At 40.4% G+C, this 23614-nt stretch overlaps 1 protein-coding gene across 3 annotated transcripts; it reads right to left on the reverse strand.

Annotated features, from left to right (window-relative positions):
• Position 1: 1 nt before the first annotated feature.
• Positions 2-23614, reverse strand: usp47 (ubiquitin specific peptidase 47). Of its 3 annotated transcripts, XM_060886043.1 has the most exons (28): positions 23344-23614; positions 17753-17947; positions 16145-16258; positions 13981-14134; positions 13699-13795; positions 13467-13612; positions 12322-12401; positions 11762-11911; positions 11467-11562; positions 11211-11363; positions 10912-11070; positions 10680-10811; positions 10421-10497; positions 10030-10085; positions 9739-9851; positions 9548-9652; positions 8565-8772; positions 8293-8408; positions 7960-8079; positions 7131-7836; positions 6329-6504; positions 6136-6216; positions 5907-6022; positions 4367-4485; positions 3390-3520; positions 3220-3267; positions 1964-2094; positions 2-1528 (listed from the first exon to the last, which is right to left on the reverse strand). In XM_060886043.1, exons 1-28 carry the CDS (start codon positions 23386-23388, stop codon positions 1354-1356), a joined length of 3999 nt encoding a protein of 1332 aa, XP_060742026.1. In that variant the 5' UTR covers positions 23389-23614; the 3' UTR covers positions 2-1353. The 3 variants fall into 3 exon arrangements, with proteins under 3 accessions (XP_060742026.1, XP_060742035.1, XP_060742043.1); XM_060886052.1 differs by lacking the exon at positions 17753-17947; XM_060886060.1 differs by lacking the exons at positions 16145-16258; positions 17753-17947.

The raw sequence follows: 23614 nt of genomic DNA on the forward strand, positions 1-23614 counted from the left end.
ATACAGAAAGTGATTTTTTTATTTATTTCCATATTGGCAAGTCTACAGTGATCAGCTTGTGGCAGAATTAGGAGCCCAGGGGACCCACGGTGGTCCGGCTTAGTCGAGTGATTCTGCGAGCCAGAGCGCTGCTCCTCCAGTGTGGCTCTAAAGCAGGGTCACCAAACTCCACCTAACCACAACACAGTCTGGTGGTTTTCCTGTTCTAAACACACCTACTAAACCTGGTAAGAAACTAGCGAGTTTCATCTGGCAGCCCTGCTTTAGAGTTTTTTGCTCTCTGGCTATGCAAAAACAGCAGCAAGAAGCATCACGCAGAGAATGCACACACTTAGCACAGGCTCCGTTCATGTTGTGCAGAAATAAAAACAGGACAAAAACGAAAATTGGGTTACAGAGCAAGAAAATTAAAATGTGTGCCAGTTACTCACAAGACCTAGCATCATCGTCATAATCATTATCAAGTCTGGGGTGAAAATAATTTACAAGGAGTATGTAGGAAGAAAGGTTAAATCAGGAAATATAAAGCTTCACTTGATTTGTATTACCCTAGTCATAAAGATAGACTAAATAAAAATGTACCAGTGCGAGTACCCCAGAGGAAGAAGTGGGAGGAGTTGTACGAGATCAAGAGGCGGGGTTCCCTCTGCAAAGGGTCAGCAGTCAGCACGGATGCAAAGAGCATCAGCCACAGTCACACCCAGACGTGCTCTTGGGAAAAGGCCAGGACGGAGCCTCGTCATCAGGGAGAGAAGCTTTTAATTCATTAATTAATCAAACAAGACCCAGAATTCTGAGAACCATTAGAATACACCTGAAGTTAGTGAAGGATCTCAAAACTACACAGAGGTTGATTACGGTCATGTTGATGATGAGGGGCTTGTCATGTATCTCAACCGAGCAAAACCAGGATCGTGGAAACGTGAATGTAAGGTGGTGGACGAGAGCATTACTTAAAGAAATGAGTGAATAATGAACAATTATTGAGGGGGTGATAGATTTGATACAGCCAGAGAAAGAGATACAAACAGTCTTCTCTATTCCACAAGTGCATCCATTTCGGTCATGACTGATTTATCTGAGTGATATTGGAAGTCCCTTCAGCTGAAACAGGCTTTGCACTTCCCTTTAAATTTTATGAGAAACTATAGTGCACAGTAGAAGTTCTGAGCCTGGTACACAAGACCCCCGCAGGGCTCGGAGAAGACAGCGCTGGCTGTCCGGCACCGGTGACGTTGTATTGGACGTGGGCTCCAACGCCATCAAGGGCCCCTGGTGAGGCAACGCTACACTGCAGCGGGCAGGCCAGCTATTTTTAAACAAAAAAGTGATCAGAGTGTAAGGGGGCCACTCTCAGTCTAGGCCCGGGTCTTTCGAAGGCCCTCCGTCTAGGTAGATCTTGAGAGCTTTTTCCTTGCGGGGAGAATAACTGACCCGGTGGCCCGTCTTCAGCATCCGACTGCTCTCTTTCTTCATCAGTTCGTTGCGCTCTTCTTCTGAGAGTTCCATGGGCTCCTCAGTCCTGTCCCTACAGGATACAGACACAGTCATTAGGCGATAATTCAGAATTCAACTAAATAAGCACACACACATGCAAACATACAACACTACAATACACTGCAGTAACAAGTAAGGCAAAAAATAATAATTTCTAAAAATATTAGGAAAAAAATTCTCAACCCGAAAAATTACATGATCATTTGCGATCTTAAACACACACACACACACACTCCATGGTGTGTCTCTCGCGTGTGTTTTTCAATATCCAGAGTTCAATTAAGTGGTTGCTTTTGAGATCACGACATATGAAGCTTACATAATTTTAACGTTTATATTATTAAATGTCCTTTAGAAGTAAAAATACAACCAGATCACTTCATGCCCCACAGTCGTTTTACAGCAAAGATTTAAAGAGCCGAAAAGATTTTGTGTTGTCTTTCTATCCTGTCCTGTGTGGTGTTACCTGTAAAACACCACTGCACCATCGTCGCAGATGTAGAGCGGCCAGACGTTAAGTGTGGAAACTTTTGGGTTCCAGTCCAGATCCTGATGGATCTCCAACACAGATATGTCACAAGGAAATGTTCCTCGTCCCTACAGGTGGAAGACGGACACATGGTGAACCGACCACTACAAAACACGTGAAAGTTGAGTCTGGTCCTAGCCTTGTTCAACCTATACAGTATAAATTGATTTCAGTTATCGTCTCTGATCTGATGTTTAAAGATGACCGGATGGAAACCTTTACCGATTTTAATTAGTGCCGTCTGTCTGTCTCTAATAAAGCCACTAGTAAACAAATCCACTAGTAAACAAACACTGAATTGGTGTATTATTTACAGCCCTGAACTAAATTGTTTATCTATGTAAAATTCACAATAATTTTAATGTTTAACACACATTTTGGATTATTATTATTCCTGATTGTGTAGTAAACACTGGATAAAAACTTAACAGTTTTTAAAGTTTTTAACATTTATTCAGGTGTAATCCAACCCCACCTACCCAACCCTAAAGTTGGTGAGGTTTCACATCAATTTGAAAGCTATTTATTTGAATGTAAAAAACAATCTATGGTTTAAAAAAACAAAAACAGAAGCCATGATGATGCACATCTCCATATGAGCACAGAATTAATACTAGCTATGAGCTCATGTATATGCCAAAATGGTGAACACCTAAATAAATAAATAAATAACACACACCCCCTGCGTTTGAGATCTCTGACTTAAATAAGCAGGGCAAGGGTTATTCCCATCCTGAAGAAACCTGCTCTGGGTCCATCAGACATCAGTAACTACAGACCAGTATCACTTCTATCACTTCTTTCAAAAATTCTTGAATGCATTGTCTATAATTAACTGTCTGTAGCTCTCACAGAGCAACCGCCAAGATCCCAACCAGTCCCACCATTTCTCAGGATAAGAGGTAAGTATACAAGACTCTTTTCTGTTGGAAACCGAGGTGGTGGAATGAACTTCCCCTAGGGGTCCGGGGAGCTGGGTCAACTTGCTATTTTCAAACGACAGTTGAAGACCTACTTCTTCATGAAATACTTGAAGTGTTTGAACAGTGTTTTAGGCTCATGGTATCAAGTCGGTTACATAGTGAACCAGAGTTAATGTATTCAGTGAAAGAGACTTAGAAGCACTTTTGTACGTTGCACTGGATAAGGGCATCTCCCAAATGCTGTAAATGTAAATAACCAAGCAGTCATACCTTTGCGAACTCCAAGTTCTCGAGAGGAATCTGACTTATTTCACTGAGCTGCAGGGAAACAAACATGATGAGAATGAAACACCTTCGTTCACTAATCAGCAGCAGTGCTAACTTTACATCTGGGAGCTAAAAAAAAAAAAAAACAGAGGGAGGTGTCATCTGGATATTACCTTTTCCTTGAGTTCATCTACACTGCTGCTCTCCAGCACCACCTCCCGGAAGGGCTCCAGCTTCATCTGAGCCGGACACCAGCGCCGTGACAGCACGGCCAACTGAGACATGGACTTCATCCGCTCCGGTTCTGTGACACGTTACAAAGGAAGGCATTTTGATGATAGACCTGTACAACCTTTAATGTTTCATTTACATACATAGAGTTGAATGATTTTATAGCTAGTGTCAAGCCATAGCACATTTTTTTGTGTAAAAGTGACAGCAAAAGAATTCAGGTTTTCTTGCATAAAGTACACAAGGACACTGAGACGTAACTGCTTTACATTTGGTTGTAAACTCATGTTCCATTATTTTGGCACTAGGCTCCACGTGAGCAATCACGCAATGGCTCCCTAGTCAAAGTGTAATTAGAAAGATTTCCATGCGCAGGAGTCGGTGCCAAAAGCAGCCTGGTGCCAAAGCTTCAACAGCTATTATTAGTGCATTTCTGCTCTGCATAAATTAGGCAACAGGCGTCATATTCAACCATCACATTTGTTTTTTTTTGTTTTGTTTTTTTTAAACAAAAAGGAGCAGCTGAAGGAGTCTCACCTACACAACAAACAAAATAAAGGAAGCTGTCTCAGAAATAACTGGTGTGGAGGAGTGACGTTATACTAAGACGAGAACATGAGATGAGCCATTTTCACACAACCACAGGACTGGTTTGTATCTCTTACTAGCTGGTCACTATCTAGGTGTGCTGAGTTCTGGGTTGTTGCAGAAATAACTAGATTTGTTGAAGACTTCTACGAAATCATGATACCATTCACACAAGCTTTCATTCGTTATTTATAAACATAATATCCATTAGAACTATATACCATTAAAACGTAGGCATATGCGTCAAGAAACAGTAAGAAGACTTCAGCCATTTTCTCACTAAAATAATCTGCAATTGTCATTCGATAATAGAGATAAAAAAAATCTTTACCGTCAAGTACTTCAAGGAAGACTTCCAAATTACTAGAGATATTTATGTCCTCCTCGTACACGTGATACTCGAGAAACACCGTGCCTGGGTTTTTCCATGTCTTCTTCCTGAGTCGAAACCTACACGAGTACCAAACAAGACAATTTAGATTCTGTGAGGGTTTCAGCTCCATTGCCACATGATACCTGTGAGTCAGACCTCTGAAGGTCAGCTGCTGGTACAAGCAGCAGAACTGGGCACAGAGTTTGAAATTAATAACCTTTTGAGTTTCATGAGGTCCACGGCAAATTCTCTCATTATATTATCTCTGTACAAAAGATTACGGTGTGACTATTATATGACCTCGGAGTTGCTACGGTGTCACTGTGGATGATCAGGCAGTTCTCACACTGCAGTCTGATACAAATGGGTTTTATTTTTTAATATTTTCACCCTATCAAGTTATTTACTCCAGTGGTCCACATCTCATTCAATTCTGGCTACGACTCCCAAAAAATAGTCATGTCCACAATGAACATTGACAGTTATTGTTATTGTTGATGTCTACTATATTACAGTATATTGAAATAAAATTCTGTATTATACTGTATGAGCTCTAGGTGAATATATTAGCTTTAATTTAAGGACATTTAAATTCCTACAGTAATTACGTCTTGCCTTCAGCTAGTACATTGCATGCTCAGTTGGATTCAGGTCCGGGGACTGACCTGGCAATTACAGAAGACTTAAAATCTTTGCTATAAAAAAAATACCCATTTATTCCATCCTTGGGTCGCTTTTGAAAGTACTCTTTGGGTCATTGGCTGCACTTCAAAACACCTTCCCATGATTTAAAAGCATTTGGCAGAATCTCAGCAGATACCACAGCCCTGTACACTGCAGAATTCATCTTATACCGGCAGTAACACCAACACAATGCAGTTAAAATGGCAGACATATACAGTATTGCCCAAACCATCAAATGAGGTGGTCAGCTTCAGATTATAAATTGTTCATTATTCATTTTTTTCCCTTTCCAGCATTCAAGTATAATCTGGCCTTCATGTGTTTGAGGCTTTAGCAATGGTTTATATTTTGTGGTAGGCCCTCTGAATTTCTGATCTCTGGTCTTCTTGTGATTACTGATTTGGACACAGATACCCCTACCTGCCTGAAGGATGTTTAGTGGTTAGCACGTTCGCCTCACACCTCCAGGGTTAGGGGTTCGATTCCCGCCTCCGCCTTGTGTGTTTGGAGTTTGCATGTTCTCCCCGTGCCTCGGGGGTTTCCTCCGGGTACTCTGGTTTCCTCCCCCGTCCAAAGACATGCATGGTAGGTTGATTGGCATCTCTGGAAAATTGCCCGTAGTGTGTGATTGCGTGAGTGAATGAGAGTGTGTGTGTGTGCCCTGCGATGGGTTGGCACTCCGTCCAGGGTGTATCCTGCGCCTTGATGCCCGATGACGCCTGAGATAGGCACAGGCTCCCCGTGACCCGAGGTAGTTCGGATAAGCGGTAGAAGATGAGTGAGTGAGTGAGATCTGATGCATTCAGGTGCTCACCTGTCTATGCTAAGCTCCAGTTTGCACTGTTCTTGGAGCTGGGGCAGTAACACCTCTTTGGACTGCCTCACGGTCATGCCCTTAGCGAACACGGTATCCAACAAGAATCTACAAGGCTAGAGAGAAAGATTACACTCTCATTAACCATGTTATCTATCTTCTAACTCTTATCTAAACAGCATCATCTTAGGAACAAATACATTGTTTGAAGATGCTGATAGTGCCGTACCTCTGATTCATTGACTAACAGCTGATACACCTTTACCCTGTATTCCCCTTTCTTTAGGGCTCGTCCTAACCGAATGGTGATCTACAGATTTCAAAAAAAAAAAGAAGAAAAAATTGTACATTTTTAGGTTTATAAAATATATGCCATTAAAATGCAAGCCATTATAATGGGTTAATAGACAAAAACGGCAAACCTTGTTGTCATCCGAGAAAGAAGAAAGGGTCTCGTTGAGTCGTACGCTCTCAAACTCTTGGTTGTTGGCGTAGACTCGGAAGACCTTGAACTGGGTAGAGGCTACTCCAACAAATGGCTCAAGGTTCTGCTTGAATGCTGCCAGTGTGATCCTTTTATCAACATGAACAAGTAAACCTAAAAAAAAAAAAATGGAGAAAATAGCAAAACACAAAAGGTGACCTCATTATTTATTTTAAACAGATTGTCAGAAAGTAAATATTAGTGCTGCATGGCATATGGTTTTTACATTAGAGATGCCCAAATTAAAAGGCTGACAACTGAGCTTTCTTCCAGAAAACACAGATAATGGAAAATTATTATCCATTATTAAAATTATTATCCATAAATCATTATACAGGTGTTACAAGCATATTCATTTAGAAAATTAATCAAGACCTTGACCGACAGGATTTAACAATTCTATACATCTAAGGTAACAAGGAAATGTTTTTATTTCTGTAAAGTTAACTTAGTATAGTTTTGATCAGACTTTTTTAACCATGTCAGTTCATTTATTTAGTATTAAACACCTACAAGATAAAATCCTTGCCGTCATTTTGCCCCCAAATGCAATGGCGTTTTTGACAATGAACTATGTTTTTTTTTTTTGTCATTCACTTACTGGAGACAGTATAGTTAGAATCAACGAATGGCGAACCGTTTTACCCAAGAATTTGTTGAGTTATCAAATTCACAAGGGGGAAAAATGTTGTGCAACTTTCCCCATACACCAATACACAGCCATGAGCAGTATTCCTTACTGTTCGCTCCATGTCCGGCAGCATCCTCCTGAGAATACGATTCCGCTCTGAAGTACAGGTGATGTGTCTGAGTTTTACTCTTGCCATTCTCGTCGTATTCGCTATCAGTGCCCGAGTCTTCCTCGGCTGTGTCCCACGTCTCCTTCTTGCCCTCGTGGGCTTTGGATCGGCGGCTGCTGGTGATGCTGTGCGAGTCGAGGCCGTTAGCCAGAGGCAGAGGTGCGCCATCGGCATTGCACAGAGTGTCACTGCTGTGACTTGAACTCAGGATGTCGGAGTCCACGGAGCTGGTGCTGCGATCGTTGTTGGCATCCGAGTCGGAGCGTTCCTCAGAAGCCAGCTGGTTTTCAGGCTGTGGGAAATCTAGGTGCTCAAAATCACTGTGGTCCGAGCTCTTCTGGCTCTCGCTGGTGCTGGAGGATTGCTTCTGCTGCTGCTGTTGAAAGGAAAGGTTCTTTAACTTCTCTGTGCTCTCCTCCAGTATGGCCTCTACGCACTGGCCGCTGCTTTTAGCCCCCCCAAACGAGTCCTCCGAGTCAACACTCATTTTGGGGCAACTAGTTCTGTGGGCCACGGAGCCTGGTGACTGCTCAGGGAGTGAAACAAACAGTCTGATTGTGTTGCCATGACGGTCCAGAAGTTTCCACAGGAGTGATTCGGTGAAGGCGGCCTGGTGGTCCTCTGAGTCTGAGCTCTCCACAAAAACCTAAAGGAAGAGAAATCTATTAGAGACTAAAACCATGGTTTGATGCAACAATTTGCCAAACGCGAACAAAGAACTTCTGATAAATAGTTTGTAATGTTCCCTTTGGTGTTTAGAAAATGAAACCTTGTTACTCCTGAAGAAACCCTCAGCTTTCAGTGTCTTGTTGGGAACATACAGTAGCCGGAGGTCATTATAGCAGCGCTCCAGGACAACGCGCATGGTTTCTGCGTACAGACCAGTGGCCTGAACAGAGGAATGAACAACATGAATAAATGTGGCTGTTTGGTGAGATTTTTTTTTTAATCTCTAAAACTCAAATTTATCAGCACTGGCTGCTAGAAGATAATCCAGGACAAGATTTTGACTTTCATGCATCGTTGGCATGATCAAATTAACTGATCGTAGTGCTTGTGGTATGAGTGTCTGCAGACTGAGAGAGAGAGAGAGAAAACATACTTGTGCAATGAGTTGCTTAAACTCTGTAATGGTTTGGTTCAGGTATGCCCTGACGCTGACAGGAGCAGTGATGGTCTCACTCTTCAGATCCACCACATGGACCTTCACCATCACCTCTGAAGAGTAAAAACCATAGACGATATATACACATATACAAAATCATAATATGTGCATTTTACGTAAATTGTAAATCATATAACTGTTTTATTTAAAGATAAATTCTGATCATCTCAGAAATGATCCTCAGATGACTAGTTAGTGATTGACGGTACCTCCAGGTTTATAAGGCTGGAACACATGGTCGGGTCGCCGGGTCTCGAGTAGCAAATCGAACATGTAGGAGGATTTAACCCCACCCAGTAGCAGCCCCATGGGCATGTCCTCCTCACCCTCGTATGAGCGCTCCAGATATTCATGAAATTCGTCATACTTCACCAAGCGACAGCAGTCAAATGGAACTACGCCCTCGAGCTCCATCAGCTAGCAGGGGATAAAAATAAAAAAAAAAAAACAAAATGATTGTGTGTACACAGTGTATTATAATATACAGTGAAGCATGGTAGTGGAAGTGCCATGTTCAGAATGAATGCTACAGCTGGGTCATATGTAGGACGCAGTCACTGGCAATTATGCATAACAGCGTCACTGATTAGTAGGGTTGGGTATCAAAAGAAATTTTCCGGTTCTGATTCCGGTTCCAGTTCTTCCTTACGATTCCCGGTTCTGATTCCGATTCCACAATACTTAAACAATTCCATTTGTGTTTATTAATCTCTTTAAATATTTTCAACAGATCATTTCAATTCATATCAATTTATAGTTAAATAAATCCAACATCAAATTTAACATCCAGAATTACAACTTAGCAAAACAGTTAGCAAATTTCCTGAAGAAAAATTAACATGTCTGCTTTCTCTGGGAGAAGACGAGACCTTTCCTGGCTTATTGTATCTCCAGCTGTAGAGAAAACCCTATCAGAGGGGGTAGATTTGCTTCATTGTTGTAGCTTTGGAAATGAATCCACACTTTAGACATGTTTAACACAAAGCGTACCTCAGCACAGCAGCACGAGTGACTGATTTCTGTGGTAAGCTGCGTTAATTTGGTTGCGTGACTGTAAACAGTGTAAACAGGAACCGCACTTGGAACCAAAACTTGAAAATTCCGCGCGGTTCCGGTTAAAAAACAGAACCGGTTCTGAATAAGAACCGATTCTCGGTTCCCAACCCTACTGATTAGTGCAGCCTAGGCTTACCTTATATGCTATTTCTGTGGCCTCTCGGAGTGTTTTGTCCTTGTGAACCTCCAGCTTGTTCTCCATCATGACCATCTTGACAGGATGCATGCAGAAGAGCTTGATCTAAACAAACAAACGAAACTACAAGCATGAGCATTCAGATAGAGAAACAAATGTGCATTAAAATATAAAAAAGGTACACGCGGTACCTTGCAAGTATTGCGTTCGATTTCCCTTTGTCTCTTCTCCTGTTCCTCGGACTCTCGTTCCCTCTGAACGAGACGTTTTATGTGCTCTGGGAAGTCTTCGACGTCGAGGTACTCTGCACGCAGTGATTAGCTTTTTATTTCCAAACCAGCAAAATAATTCAGCAACACAAAATTCACTGCATGAACTACTGATTTTTAAATGCAAAAAGAAACAAGAGAGAGAATGCTTCACAACCATTAGATTCGATAATGACAAGAGCTTTATATATATATATATTTAACTTCTCTTACTTGCATTCCTTGAGGGATCTTTCAGTCTATATATGAGCATGTAGGCGTTTGTGGAGCTGTTAGAATACAAAATACAAGTAAGGGATTATTGCCAGTCAGAAACACGATGTAAGAATGTCATTAACTTGGAAAAGTCTACGGCATCTTAAAAACCACAAGTGCATGATAACGGGGCTGCATTAAATGGGGCTTTGTTCAGGCTTACATAGAGTGTCTGTAATATTCATCTCGAAAAGACGTCATTTAGTTGTTTAATGGCGGTTGTCTGTTTTGTGGCCAGGACAGAGTGTGCATGGGCTTTTGAAGCCCCACCGTCAAAAAAGCAGCCAGAGGCAGATGTGTGTGTGTGTGTGTGGAGACAACGACAACAAAAATTTGTGGTTAAAATTACCTGGCAAAGGCACTGGAGTAATAGCCTCTGCTCCCTGAGGAACCACCATATGTCTTCCTGATGTCATCCTGCGTGATCTACAGCAAATAAATAAATAAAGCAGAATTAGAATACATTTAACAATATATATATATATATATATATATATATATATATATATATATATATATATATATATATATATATATATAAAAAAATAACACACGGACACGAAAGCCAAAAAAAAAGAAGGAGGAGGAAAATATGAAAGCTGAAGAACCTTGCTGACGTGCTGGTCATTGAAGCTGTACCACTGACCATCGCTGAAAGACTTGATGCAGGCATAGTAGTGTCCACCAGCAGCACTCCCAGAATGCACCATTACAGAGAAAAGTTCGTAGGTCAATGAACTCTGCAAAAGGATGAAAGTCTGCATTTATTGCATTTAATGTTCGGAACAACATGAATACGTTATCTATTATGCAGCATATCAGGGTTAAGAATGGAGGTACCTTTGGCTTAAGTGCCCGCTCAGTGGTGCTTGTACTGTCCAGGCAGATGCCCTCGTCCACACCGTCATCCGTGGAGAAGTCGTTGCTCATCTGGTCACTGTGGCAACTGCCTTCGTTCTCTGCCCCGCTGTCAGTGCAGCTCTCTGTCTGAGGAGATTTCTGTAATTTGCACGTGTGGTAAAGCAAAGAGGGAACAAGATCACTATCAATTACAACCAGCTCTACCTAATCAGACACACAGAGAGTAATTCAACATGAACCCTTTAAACCAGTGTTTAACCATGGAGATTGGTTTTTACCTCGTCCTCGAGGTCAATAAAGGGGCTCATGTCAAGTTCCTCAGGGAAGGTCATGCGGTCGTTGAGCTTGATTCTGTGCATAGTGGTGTAGTCGAAGTCAAAACGTTTCAGCTGCAACGTCAGCAGGTAGGGAAAGTGCAGGAACCGCAAACCCTGAAGAACAAGACACAGTGAGAGGCAACAATACAATAAGAATGCACTAGAGACACACAGAAGAGGACAACACACTGCAATAATCTGCTCTGCTCCGGCTCACCTTGCGTGCATCGCATTTCTTCTTGCAGCGCTCGCAGAAGTACTGGTTGGGACCATCCAAAGTCTCAGGCTGGATGAAGGCCTGCAGTGCTTCTTCCTGTTACATACATCAGATCGCAGGGAGATAATTAATAACAGTTAATAAATGTGCTGGCTTTCTATGGCTGTCTAAAAAGGATTTAATATATATGAGAGAGAGACATAGAACGAGAAAGAGAGAGAGAGAGAACGAGAAAACGAGAGAGAGAGAACCGTATGGTAGAACTGATAGGTTGAACATGAAGACAGAGACATACCACACTGCCAAAAGCCTGACTGGCTCCGAAAGGCCTGATGACCAAAGGGATGTCCAAGTAGGTGTCGATTCTCCAGCTTTCATTGCCACACTCCAGACAGCGCACATAGTCCTTCAGTTTGCCCTGGTACAGCTGATTTATGAGATCAGCCTGAGGAGTCAGAACAGTTATTCAGTACATCACCAATCCAAATCATCATTATAATTAAACAAAGCTTAAGTGGCACATAATGCCTTGGGATTATTTTTAGTACTGGTTAGCCAATTTTACTACATTAATTCAAGTAAAACATATTCAATCGAATATAACCCGAGTGATAAATCATTCACCCTCCATCCACATCAGTAAACAAAAATAAATAAATAAATAAATAAAAGCCCTGTGACTGAGTTTGACGTGTCTTCTAAACACTGCACGGATCACGAGACCGTGTTTAAACAAACAGCTTCCAAATCACAAAGTACTAACCCCTGAGACTTTTCTGTTACACTGGCTCCTTTGTTCAGTCCCTGGTGGATTAGAGGAGTATCAGATAAACGTCCAAGAGCTGTAGCACGTACCTGCTCCGTTTGTTTCCACTTCTGTTCTAAGGCGTCGAACATGACCCGGCAAAGTTCCTGGACGTCGTGCTGTTGCCAGGCTACACAACATACAAATGAGCACACACACACACACACAAATGTACAACACTTTCACAGCAATAGCTTTCTTTAGATATAATACATTTGCTACAATGGCAGGCAAAATATTAAACCCCCCGAAGTTTGTTTTATCGCATGCTATTATTTCCACAGACATGGCAATAAAAAATAAATAAATAAACAAATAAATAATACATAACAGCAGTTAAATTAGGAAACAAATTTATTTTTACACTCATTAACCGCTCATGTTTCAATTATTTTAATGCATGTTTTATATTAGATTAAAGCCTATATTGGATTATTTAGCCTATAGATTAAAGATTCATAGGCAGTGCTGGTATTAATGCTAACCCTTCCCTCACACTAGTCTGACAGGCACACATTAATTTTCTGTGTGTGTGTGTGTGTGCCTGTGTGTGATGCCATGTGCCATAAATACAAATAAAATGATTCAAATTGCTGCAGATGGCCTAACATTTCATCAGTTCCTCATACACAATTTTGCGTCCATCCTGCAATTACCTGTCATTTACTGTTTTTTTGTGGGAAGTAAAAGAACAGGTTTGTGGGTTTTAGATCATGTCGCATTAGACAGGAAAAATAAATCCTCCAAATTTATTACGTAATAAAACAAATTATACACTAACACAAATAGTAAGGTTAAGAATCTAATAAAAACACTCCGTTGAACTTACTAGCTACAATAGGAAGGTTTTGTTAAAATTACACACACACACACACACACATACATATATATATATGTATATATATATATATATATATATATATATATATATATATATATATATATATATATATATATATATATATATATATATATATATATATATATATATATATATATATATATATATATATATATATACATATATATATATAAAAAACTTTAGAAACAGTGTATGTAAGATGAAGATTAAATAAATAAATAAATAAATAAATAAATAAATAAATAATTTTATTGTAGTGTAGACCTACAGGGTTGTTAGAAAAAGCAAGCCTTGGGTGAAAGTACTGTAGAGAGCAGTCTGAGAGGAGCTCACCTTCACTGCTGTCCCAGCCGAAGCTCCGAGTCACGTCCGTGGTCTCTATGGCTCGTTTCTTGCTGGTCTGCAGCAGCACAAACAGCCTTTGCAGCTGGAAGGGGATACTGATGACCGGATCTTCCTCAGACTCCTCAAACTCCCAACTGAAAAGGAAATAATACATTGAATTTATCCCCATTAGCTGTGTTCCTATGATCTTGTAGGAGATGAGGACATGGTTTGCACTTACTTGTAGAGAGCATTTCTAAACTCTGGCGTCATGAACAGGGTCTGGAGTAAACTGTTCAGATAGCAAGTCATGGCCTGATTGACCAAACCCACATATCCTACATGGAAAGAACACACAGTTTCTATCAGAGTTAGAATCAGAGTTCAATCAGTTAAACGGCATGCCTACAGTTTTACTTTTTTTTTTCCCCCTAGCCTGTATACCACTTCCACGGGTACCAGTTTCAGAGTCAATAAAACATTCAAACTAAAAATAAATAACTAAAAATCTACAAGACGGTACCTGTTTCAGACTTGTTGAGTATGGAGGAGTAGGAGTAACTTGGGCTGCTGTAGTCACTGCTACATCCTACTGTACCATCACGGGACAGGGGTCCAATGAAGCGGTCCTGAGAACTGTCCTCCAGCCCGCTGCTGTCTGCTGTGCCGGACTCATCCTGTACGCACAAATCACACAATGTGAGGGAGAGAAGTTTGTTTTCAAATATACTTTATAGCCTTAATGCTACTCTAAAAGATTCTTACAGCTAATTATTCTGCAGCATTCTGCTGACTGTATTTAAAGTAAGGCTTTGGCTCAGCCAATGTTAAAGCACTCTGGTCCCCAGAGACATTGTGATAGATCGTCGCAGACAGCGTGTTTTGGCAGGTATCGGGCACGTATTCTTTGGATATGATGTGGTCTTGATACAGAACAGTTTCCATATATATATAAAAAAAAAAAAAAAAAACAATTCCTGTATACGTGCCTTAGGTTTCCATTTTCATTTAATTGATGTATTAACTTATTATAAGTTAACCACGCCTGTATAAACCGTTCAGATTCCCCAGCAAATAATAAAACAAAAGGTGAGCTAATACCAGCTAGCATGCTAGGCCACAGGCTTGAGAAAAACAACATGGTGAGAAGCTTTTTATTTTTTCTTTTAACCATCACAGGAGCTTATCATTTTAGAAAGCTTTTTTGGCTAGAAAATGCTACTTCATTTCCATGCGCATTTAAACCTAAAGAACTCCATACATTTTATGTAGTCTGTTAATCAGTACACAGTCATATTAAATAAAGAGCCTTGTATCAGCTCTTATAGCCCTGGGAAAAGAAAAGTGCACCCTTCTTCAGTTCTATGACTTTATTCATCAAGGCCTACATAAATAGTGATAAATAGTGAAGTTCTGTGGAGAAACAAATATCCTCAGACGAATAGATTAAAAAAATAAATATATAAATAAACAGGTCATTACCGTTGTTAGCCAGGTTTTACTAATGAAATGCACATGATTAATAAATTAATCATTAATGTGTGAGACTGCCTCTATAAAAGCAGTCCCTTTGGTAGCTCGCTATTCTGGAGCAGTACATCATACCACAAAGTAAGGGGCGTCTGTCATGGGCTCAGTGAAGCAACTGTTTGTTTCTGCTCATCGTGAAATTCACCATTCTACAATGAGAAGAACTGTTTACAAATGGAGAATCTTTAAGACAGTTGACAGTGGTCCCAGTCCAAGTTCAGAGAGTTTAACGCTCAAAAACAAAGGAAATTCGATCACGTCTCTATATGCACATTACGACGGTATAGTCAGAAAAGGGGAAGCATGGCTAGGGGGAAAGTCCATACTCTTCAAAAATAACATGGCAAAACTAGAGTATTACTAGGAACACTTTACACCAACTGTCAAGCATTAGGGTGTGGTGGCGATTATTGGGGCTTGTTTTGAACCCCTGAGACCTGGAAAACCAACATAATCGACATCTTAATGAGATCTTAAGAGAGCACTGGAAACAGTGTCAAAACAAAACTAAATTCAGAACAATGCAGTGCATGGTGTATCAAGTATGAAAAAAATATGCTATTCAAGCCTTGGTGGGTCTGTGTGTGATTTAAGCACAGCTCATAGCCTAAACATTAGCCAAAGACAGACTCCATGAAGTCAACGTCATAATTAAGACAGATTACAGCTGCACAGAATCGCTCCAGAATGCACTAATAGGCTAGTCCAGCTTACAACTGGAATGACACAATTTGGGGATTAAATTACAACAGTGACAACTTTTGAGTCGAGTACATTCGATTTCTCAGCATTGTTCACCATTGTATTAGTGTTATCTGTGACAAGGATAGTAAAGGAAGCTGGGGGTCAAAAGCTACGATGTGCTATTGTACAGCAGCTGTGAAACATAGGTCTGGGATGAGAACACCCACCATGACATAAGCAACTTTCCATTTTGTATTTAAATCATCCCTGATGCTTGCTGCTCAGAGAAATGGCTGCTTTGTCTTTCCCTATTGTCAGACAGAGGGCTGAAACGCTGAAGGGCTGTTAGCATTTGCCAATAAGGAAACAGCTGTTGGAGGAGATAACCCACTTGTTGACCCAGGCACCAATGAAGCATGCTAATTACACACTGATAACTGCACATTTCGAGCTCTGCACAGCTGACCACTCACAGAAGCTATCTGAGGCTGCTCGCCATCCTTGTCTGTGAGCTGCAGGAAGTTCCTCTTTCCTAGCTCAAACCCAGACTCCACCAGAGACATCTCACTGGCCTGGTCCAGCGGAGCCTGTGGAGATGGAGACAGATACAAAAATAAATAAATAAATAAATAGAGAGGGAGGCAGGCAGGCATGAAAGAAGGATGTAGTTTTATCTAAAATGTATGGATGTACCAAGAGGATGGATATGAAGCAAGACGGTGTTTTAATGCAGCAAAGAAACGTCAATGTGTTTACATGCACGTTGATCTGATGTCACAATTAACTGCACTTCAGGTATTCAGGTAAAGCGTTTAACAAATATTTGTCTTAAAATAGACCAGATGAGACCATTTTAAACTTTTAAACCCAAAGACAATAACAGGTTTAACACACCAGATAAACACATGGCATCCTTGGCAATATTCTGTGCGAGAGCAACATAAAATTTCCTTTGTGTGCGCTTACATTTTTTTTTTTTTTATTAAATAATACATGATTTCCAGCTGAAGTTCCAGCTGAAATTCTACAATACTATTTATACAACAGAGCAAAAAGCTATTTATTTATTTAAATTCAATATTTGGTTTTAAGTCCAGAATCCTGCAGAATTTATGTTACTATATAGTATATCCATTAAACCAGTATAACCTTACTTTAATATTGTGATACACTTTTCTATCTAGATCTAGAAGAAAACACTTGAAGCAAGCATTAAGTCTGATTTAGGATCACGTCAAATGCCGTTTACATGCATACTTGAATAATATGGTAACTGCCATCAGATAATGACTATTGTTCAGCACACTTGATGTGACTCATAACAATGCATATATTCATGACTCCATTCAAGACAGACAGGTCGTGTCCATTCTCTTCAAGGGTGCTAATATTTCTGGTGTTGCCTGGTTATCGCTACATCAAGGATTTTAACGTTACTGGATCATTCTGCATCTTTTTTTTTTTTTTCAACAGCTTCACTGTTTCAGCAGATTAATGACTATTTTACCTGCAAATATTTAATATTCATTGCCCCAGTGTGCGTTCACAGACCTCTTTGTGCAGGGATTAGCTTATATGGGCTCTGCCAGAACCTGCACTAAGAGTCTAGTTGCATTAGAGAGAAAGAAACAAAATAAATGTGTATTTATTTTTATTTTTCATGAAGCCAAATGGAGGACAGCTGTACCATGATGTCGCATGTTTGCGTAAACTTTGGACGCTGCATTACACAGCTATTTAAAGGTGCTGTTGGCACAAATATAGAGTTTAATCCAGTGACCTACTCAGAGATCCGACGCCAAGCCTGGCACCTGTGCTCTGCCTCTGCCGCAGGATTAGCATCCCTAACCATCTGTAGAACACTAAGGCTATCAAGTCACTGGCCAAAATACTATTACACAAAACAACATGACTATAATCTTAAGGAATTTTGAAGGATATGTGCTGCCTACTTGGGTCACCCAGTGTTGAATATTACATTATATACCCAGTTATCGACACATGACTACTCATTAATTCATGATGAGCAAGAGATTCGTTTACAGATGGAAAAAAGAAAGAAGAGGGGAGGAGACGCTCACCAAAGCCACCACGTTGGCCCATGCCAGCTCAAAGGTGCCATTCACGTAGCCGGCTTTGTGAGCGACGTCTTCGAAGAGCTTGGAGAGGGTGGTGGAAGCTGGGAGGTTGAGAGTCAGTCTCTCGTTGACTGTATTGGGGTTGGTGGTGTCCCGAACAATACACAACACTCGGGGTTCCTCGGCAGCGTTCTCGTTCTGTGACAGGCGGAACACACGTGCGTATTTATTTCAACTCTGCTTTCATGCACAGCTGCTTCAAAGCGTGTGGAGCTGTGCTTGGAAACACAGATACTACTGGAACAGCTTCTGACTGTGCAGCAGACATCATTCCAAGTAGCATAAGTTATGGGTAAAGGGCTTTTTTTTTAAAAAAATCTGAAAAAGACTCAAGCTATGGAGTATCTGCACGAGTGTGGCTGACATGGAAATCAACAAGGCTCATCCAACAATAACAAGCACAGGGTGCTGTAAACTGTGCACATGCAATTGCGGCACTGAGACGCGATCACGTAGTAGTAATTTTATTCGTATTCGAGGAATGCGTGTTTAAATTCAAAATGCACCATCTTTTAGATCAATTTGCTATTATTATTGCCATGTGTGTAAAAACAAACAAAAATGTGGCCTTCTTCTACACGGTTACCTGAACAGAATTATTCTGTTCTCAGTAACGAGCATGCTGCTAGCACACATGGCGATACTAGTCATTATGGAACGGTGCCACTGAGCAATTTGCCTGGATTTAGCCATAGGTGGAGTGCTCAATGCCCAGCAGGTGAAAGTGGAACAACCCTGATTACACAACTCGGTATAGATATGACCTGTTTACATAATTAGAGTAAGCACAGCTTATAGACAGCTTATAGACAGAGAGCAAGTTAGTTTACTGAATATGTGCTAAACGGTGTAATAACTGGCCAATGACAACAAGGCTAAGGATCAAATCTGTTTACAAGGCCAGTGCTTCCTTTGTCTCACACAATGCCTCCCCAGACTGCTCTCCTCTGCCAGTTTGCTCATGTTACTACAAGCGAAATGCCGGGCTTTCCAAGAATGACGCACGTAGACCGGACTGTATGGGAGGGAGGATGGGGGAAAGGATGATGTTTACAAAAGGTTGTGGAAAACAAGTCGCAGCAGAAATAACTTTTAAGCACTCACTGTCTACGCTGATGAGAACTGCAGTATGCATCAGCATCTTTTAAAATAAGGTTTCTGTTTCTATATGACTAAACAGCAGCTCTGTAGAAAGTTGGGGGATACGAGAGATGCTGCATATGTAATCTAATTTATTAAAACATTTAGGAAGGAATCTCCAGTGTCAGTATTTAGTCACTGACGGTAAGCTTCCGTCTGAGGAGAAAAATTCTTCACGCTATCTGTCAGTCTGTCTGTGGGAGAGCCTTCATTCTGTCTCTGTCTGTCCGTTAAGTCTTCTCCGTCCGTCTGTCTGAGAAAAAAGTCCTAATTCTCTCTGATTATTTGAGTTACACTACAGCTCCAGCTGACTCAGCAGTGGCCTAACAAACCAGCCCATTTATATTTTTTATCTATAAAGTAAACCATGTGCATTAAAAGCTGAATTCAAAAACTGTGGGTTATAGGGTTAGACCTCATCATAACTTTTATTCTCTCTCACAGACACACAAAAACCATGCTGTTAAGACACCCAGAAGTGCTCATGCTAGAGCTACCTGCGAGAACCTCTTCATCATCTCCTCCAAAATACTCTGCCTGCAACTCCAAAACATACCCTGCTAGCAAAGAACAAGGGAAAACAAAAAACTGTGAAAAAACACAAATGAAACAAGAGACAGAAGTGCACTCTTGTGTATGAAATACATAAAAATAAGAGCGACACCTAGACAGTAACTTTTGAGTCACATGCAGAGCTATAATAAGAGGTCTTCGAGAACACTGATGATATCTCAGAGATATGACGTATCTTAGACCTGCCAGACTGGATGTTCCCTGGGACCTGCTACAAGTACCTGCTATTTCCTTCCAACCAACAAGAGAAAATTGAGAATGTTTTGGAGATAATACTATATCGATAAGGTCGGATTTAGGTCGTCAAAGCCTTAATAAACAGTGTGGGCCACTGAAGAAACAGTCAAAAGCGCCACCGAAGAAACATGCAGCCGAAAGCACACAGACCCGCAGGGTTAGCATCCTGGTTGGCATTTTCCCTAATCCCTTAGAAAATAATCGGGAAAAACAGTAATAGTAATTATTGTAATAGTACAATAAGATTTCTTAATACATTTACTCTTTGATCAGGTTAAAGATAAAATTCACTGTGAAAAATGGTGTTTTAAAATTCATTAAAATAAATAAATGTCATATCACCCACAATGGGCTTCTTGTCAATCTGGTTACACATGGATTTCTAAGTAAAAAAAGTGATCACAGGGAAGTATACACAACCTATGAAAATTATTCCTAACCTACTTGTGTTCCGGAGTGTGTGTAAATGCATGACTAAAAAGACCAACTAATGTAAAGCTTGAATGATCAGCTTCAAAATCATAAATAAGCAGCTTCTCTCCGAATACCTGCCTCACCTTCTACCATTGAGTAAAGATGGGGATTGTATTAATCAGTTAAATAATGCACATACACGATGCTGACTCACTGCTCAGCACTATCCCCCCTGAAAAACAATCCCCCCTGAAAAACTACAATGCCACTAACAGTTGGTGTTTATTTCAGACGCCCACAAAATGAGCACACAGGCTTCTTGCAACCTGCTCATAACCCGAGGTGTACATTTTAGTCGTTCTCATTAAATAAATACGAATTTAAAGAGATAGGCTAGGGTTGGGTGCATGTTTCCTTTGCACTCCTTAAACAGGAAGGGTGTGAAAGTGCAAGGCCAAGTAAAGTTAAGAAGCTTCTGCTAAATGTGCTTTAGGTGTTTCCAGTTCAAGAGGGTCAATTGGTAGAAATCCTCTTGCATTCAAGATATATACAAGATGTATAATGTTTATCCTGGCATACAGATTTGATTAACTGACCATTTTTGGGACTTTTGTGGGACCAAACACGGGTTGATTTCTTTCTCCAAGACGTTTAAATGAACTGTTTGCAGTCACAAGTACAAGGTCATAATCTAGAGAAACAATCGATTTTCTCCTCTTACAAGGGTACACAGCAGCCCTGGAGCTGGATGCAAGTCTCTATTGACTACGGCCTTTGAGTATAGCCCGACTTTGAAACAGTCACTCAGAAAGCTACAGACAAATCGACTGAAATCTTACACTTAATGAACTAAAAAAAAAAAAAAAAAAAAAAAAAAAAAAAATATTATTTAACCTGGTGAATTATCAAACATGGTTTACAGAAACCTTACACCTGCAGATTTAAGCTGCCGGCTGCCAAGAGGTTTTACTCTAATCTAATGCATGAGGAAGTATATAAATCATGCCATTCCAGGAAATGTAAGGTTAACTTAAGCCGGTTTTAGACAGTGCGGTTTCAGTGGTCTAAGAGTGTTGCTTGTCCCACCAGAGGAAATGATCCTGATCAAATCCAGGCAGATTTTTTTAACAGACTGCACAATAACATTCATCATGTTAAGTGAAGAAAACGAGTGCTTTTCATGTCACCAATTAGCATGAGTAGCTTTCGGTACAACAGTGGCGAGCGTTTGACTAGAAATAGTGCCTTAATAGCAGCTTTACATACTAAAAGATACAGGAAGCTGTCATTTGACTGCTATATATTTTTGTATTTGTATCTGTGTTTGCAGTTGTCCTGTGAGTTTCATCCTGTTTCCGCTTAGATGACTGAGGAGGCAGCACAAATAACCACTCTTTACAACCATGCTGAGCAGAAAAGCATCTCACATAGAACCTTGAAGTGGATCAGGCAGATTTTGTCTTTTAGGACCACCAATATCTACTCAGGAACAAAGAATTTGTTTACGATGTGTGACTTTGTCTACGTCAGGAAATCATGCTTTACTTGTCTGTCAATATTTTAGAGGGATACCAGTTACTCTCTTATTAGAAAGAGTAACAAGTCAGCTTATTAGAACGAGTGGGGTAACAATCCTATCCAACAGTCCTGTCTGATCCCACAACGTTGGTTGTTTCTGCCTTGAAATAATATTATTCTATTTGAAAAATAACACTAATTGATAAGTTGGGAAAATTTTACTACATCAAATGGGACAAAAATTTGATGTTTATTATTCTGCATCAAAACAATCCATGAAGCGAATTTTATTTCTACAAAAATTGTTCATCTCCTGGAATTTTAGCCAATAAGTAGTAGATCTGTTAATGGAAAGCCCTGTTGATTGGACGGGTCAGACGAGACCAGTTTAAGCTCACATGAAGGTTTTAGTGATTAAAATATCCACTCTTTACAACCATGGTGAGAAAAATATCTCAAACTGTCCAACATGGAGAACCCTGAGGTATATTTGCTACAACAGCAGAACACCGTTCGTGTTGGGTTCCGTTCGTGTTTGTGTAAACCAAGAACAAGAATCTGAACCTACAAGTTGGTACAAACTCAGAAACTTGTCAGATGAAGACTGTAAAATGGATCAGGTGAAGATTTGTAATGGACCATCATGGACTCTGAGACGTCATGGGAAATTTGAGTACGATTTTATTTACAAAGTCGCGTGAACAATATGGGAAAACTCAATGAAAAAAGAACGATTTCTTCAGGGTGATTGATCAGATTAGGACCAGGAGAAATAAAACCCACAACAAGACAGTCCTTTTAAGAAATCCATATTCGCTCAAGTCTCGCCTTTCAATTATCTACCTTCCAGTAAAGATCTTGCTTGACTTGGCTAACATCAGCGTGTCAAGTTCGACCACACAAACTAGTCATATATTTGATTATGCGACTCAGTTATAGAAAACAAAAAAAAAATTGTTAATCATTGCAGCTGACATCTTTACCTGCTAGTAAACACGAACATGTACACAAGACGAAGGGTAGCCAGCTAGCTAACTAGCTTTCCCGCTAGCTTATTAGTTAGCGTTTTAGCTTTAACGCGGTGCGACTTCGCAAACTAGTTACTCAACACGTTAATTAACTCGTTGCTTATATCAAGGTGGTTACAAACCATAATAACCAACGTATTGTTAACGTACGTTTGTATCTGTATCCGTTTTATAAAGCTTTTAAAATACGAGAGCAAACGGTCGTTAGCTATCAAGCTAAGAGCAGCTAACTAGCAAGCTAACTAGCTAGCTAGCTGACAACATAAACACTCTAATTCGGCACAGTCTAATTCGTCATTTGATCCGTTCCTAAAATAACAACGAAACGTTATACATTCGACGTAAGTGATTATTTGTCGCTAATAAGAACTAAGACGCAGAAGCTAACGCTAGCTAACGTTACCGCACACTTGCTATGCTAACAGCGATGCGTATATAGGCTGAGTTAGCGCAGATGCGTAACAACGCGTCATTTGTGTTTAGCAAGCAAATCTGCAGTAGTGTCACTGAAAAACAAACCGATTTCAAGTTCAATTCCTGGCACGTCAGTGTGAACAAGCCGTGCGCCCTGTCTCTCAGTCTTTATATCGTTCTTTTCTGTTTCTCTGGCTGATTTTCTCTCACCTCTTTTGGTACGAGCTGGTTTTCCTCGCTGGGCACCATTTCCATTCGGGCGTCTGTTAAACGCACATCAACCCCAGGGCTCTGATGTCAACAGCGACTCTCCGTTTGGATGTACATCATTCGCACTCGTGGCCAGAATCCGACACCAAACTGTCCGCTTGTTACAAACTTGTTATCGAGGACATGTTTCCTTTCTGTTTTACAGCAAATCAATGAGCACTTAAAAAAAAAAATAATAATAAATATGGCCGTCGTTCGGTGTGCGCGAGAT

This window comes from Tachysurus vachellii, chromosome 1, assembly GCF_030014155.1.
Source record: "Tachysurus vachellii isolate PV-2020 chromosome 1, HZAU_Pvac_v1, whole genome shotgun sequence".
NCBI classification, from domain to species: domain Eukaryota; kingdom Metazoa; phylum Chordata; class Actinopteri; order Siluriformes; family Bagridae; genus Tachysurus; species Tachysurus vachellii.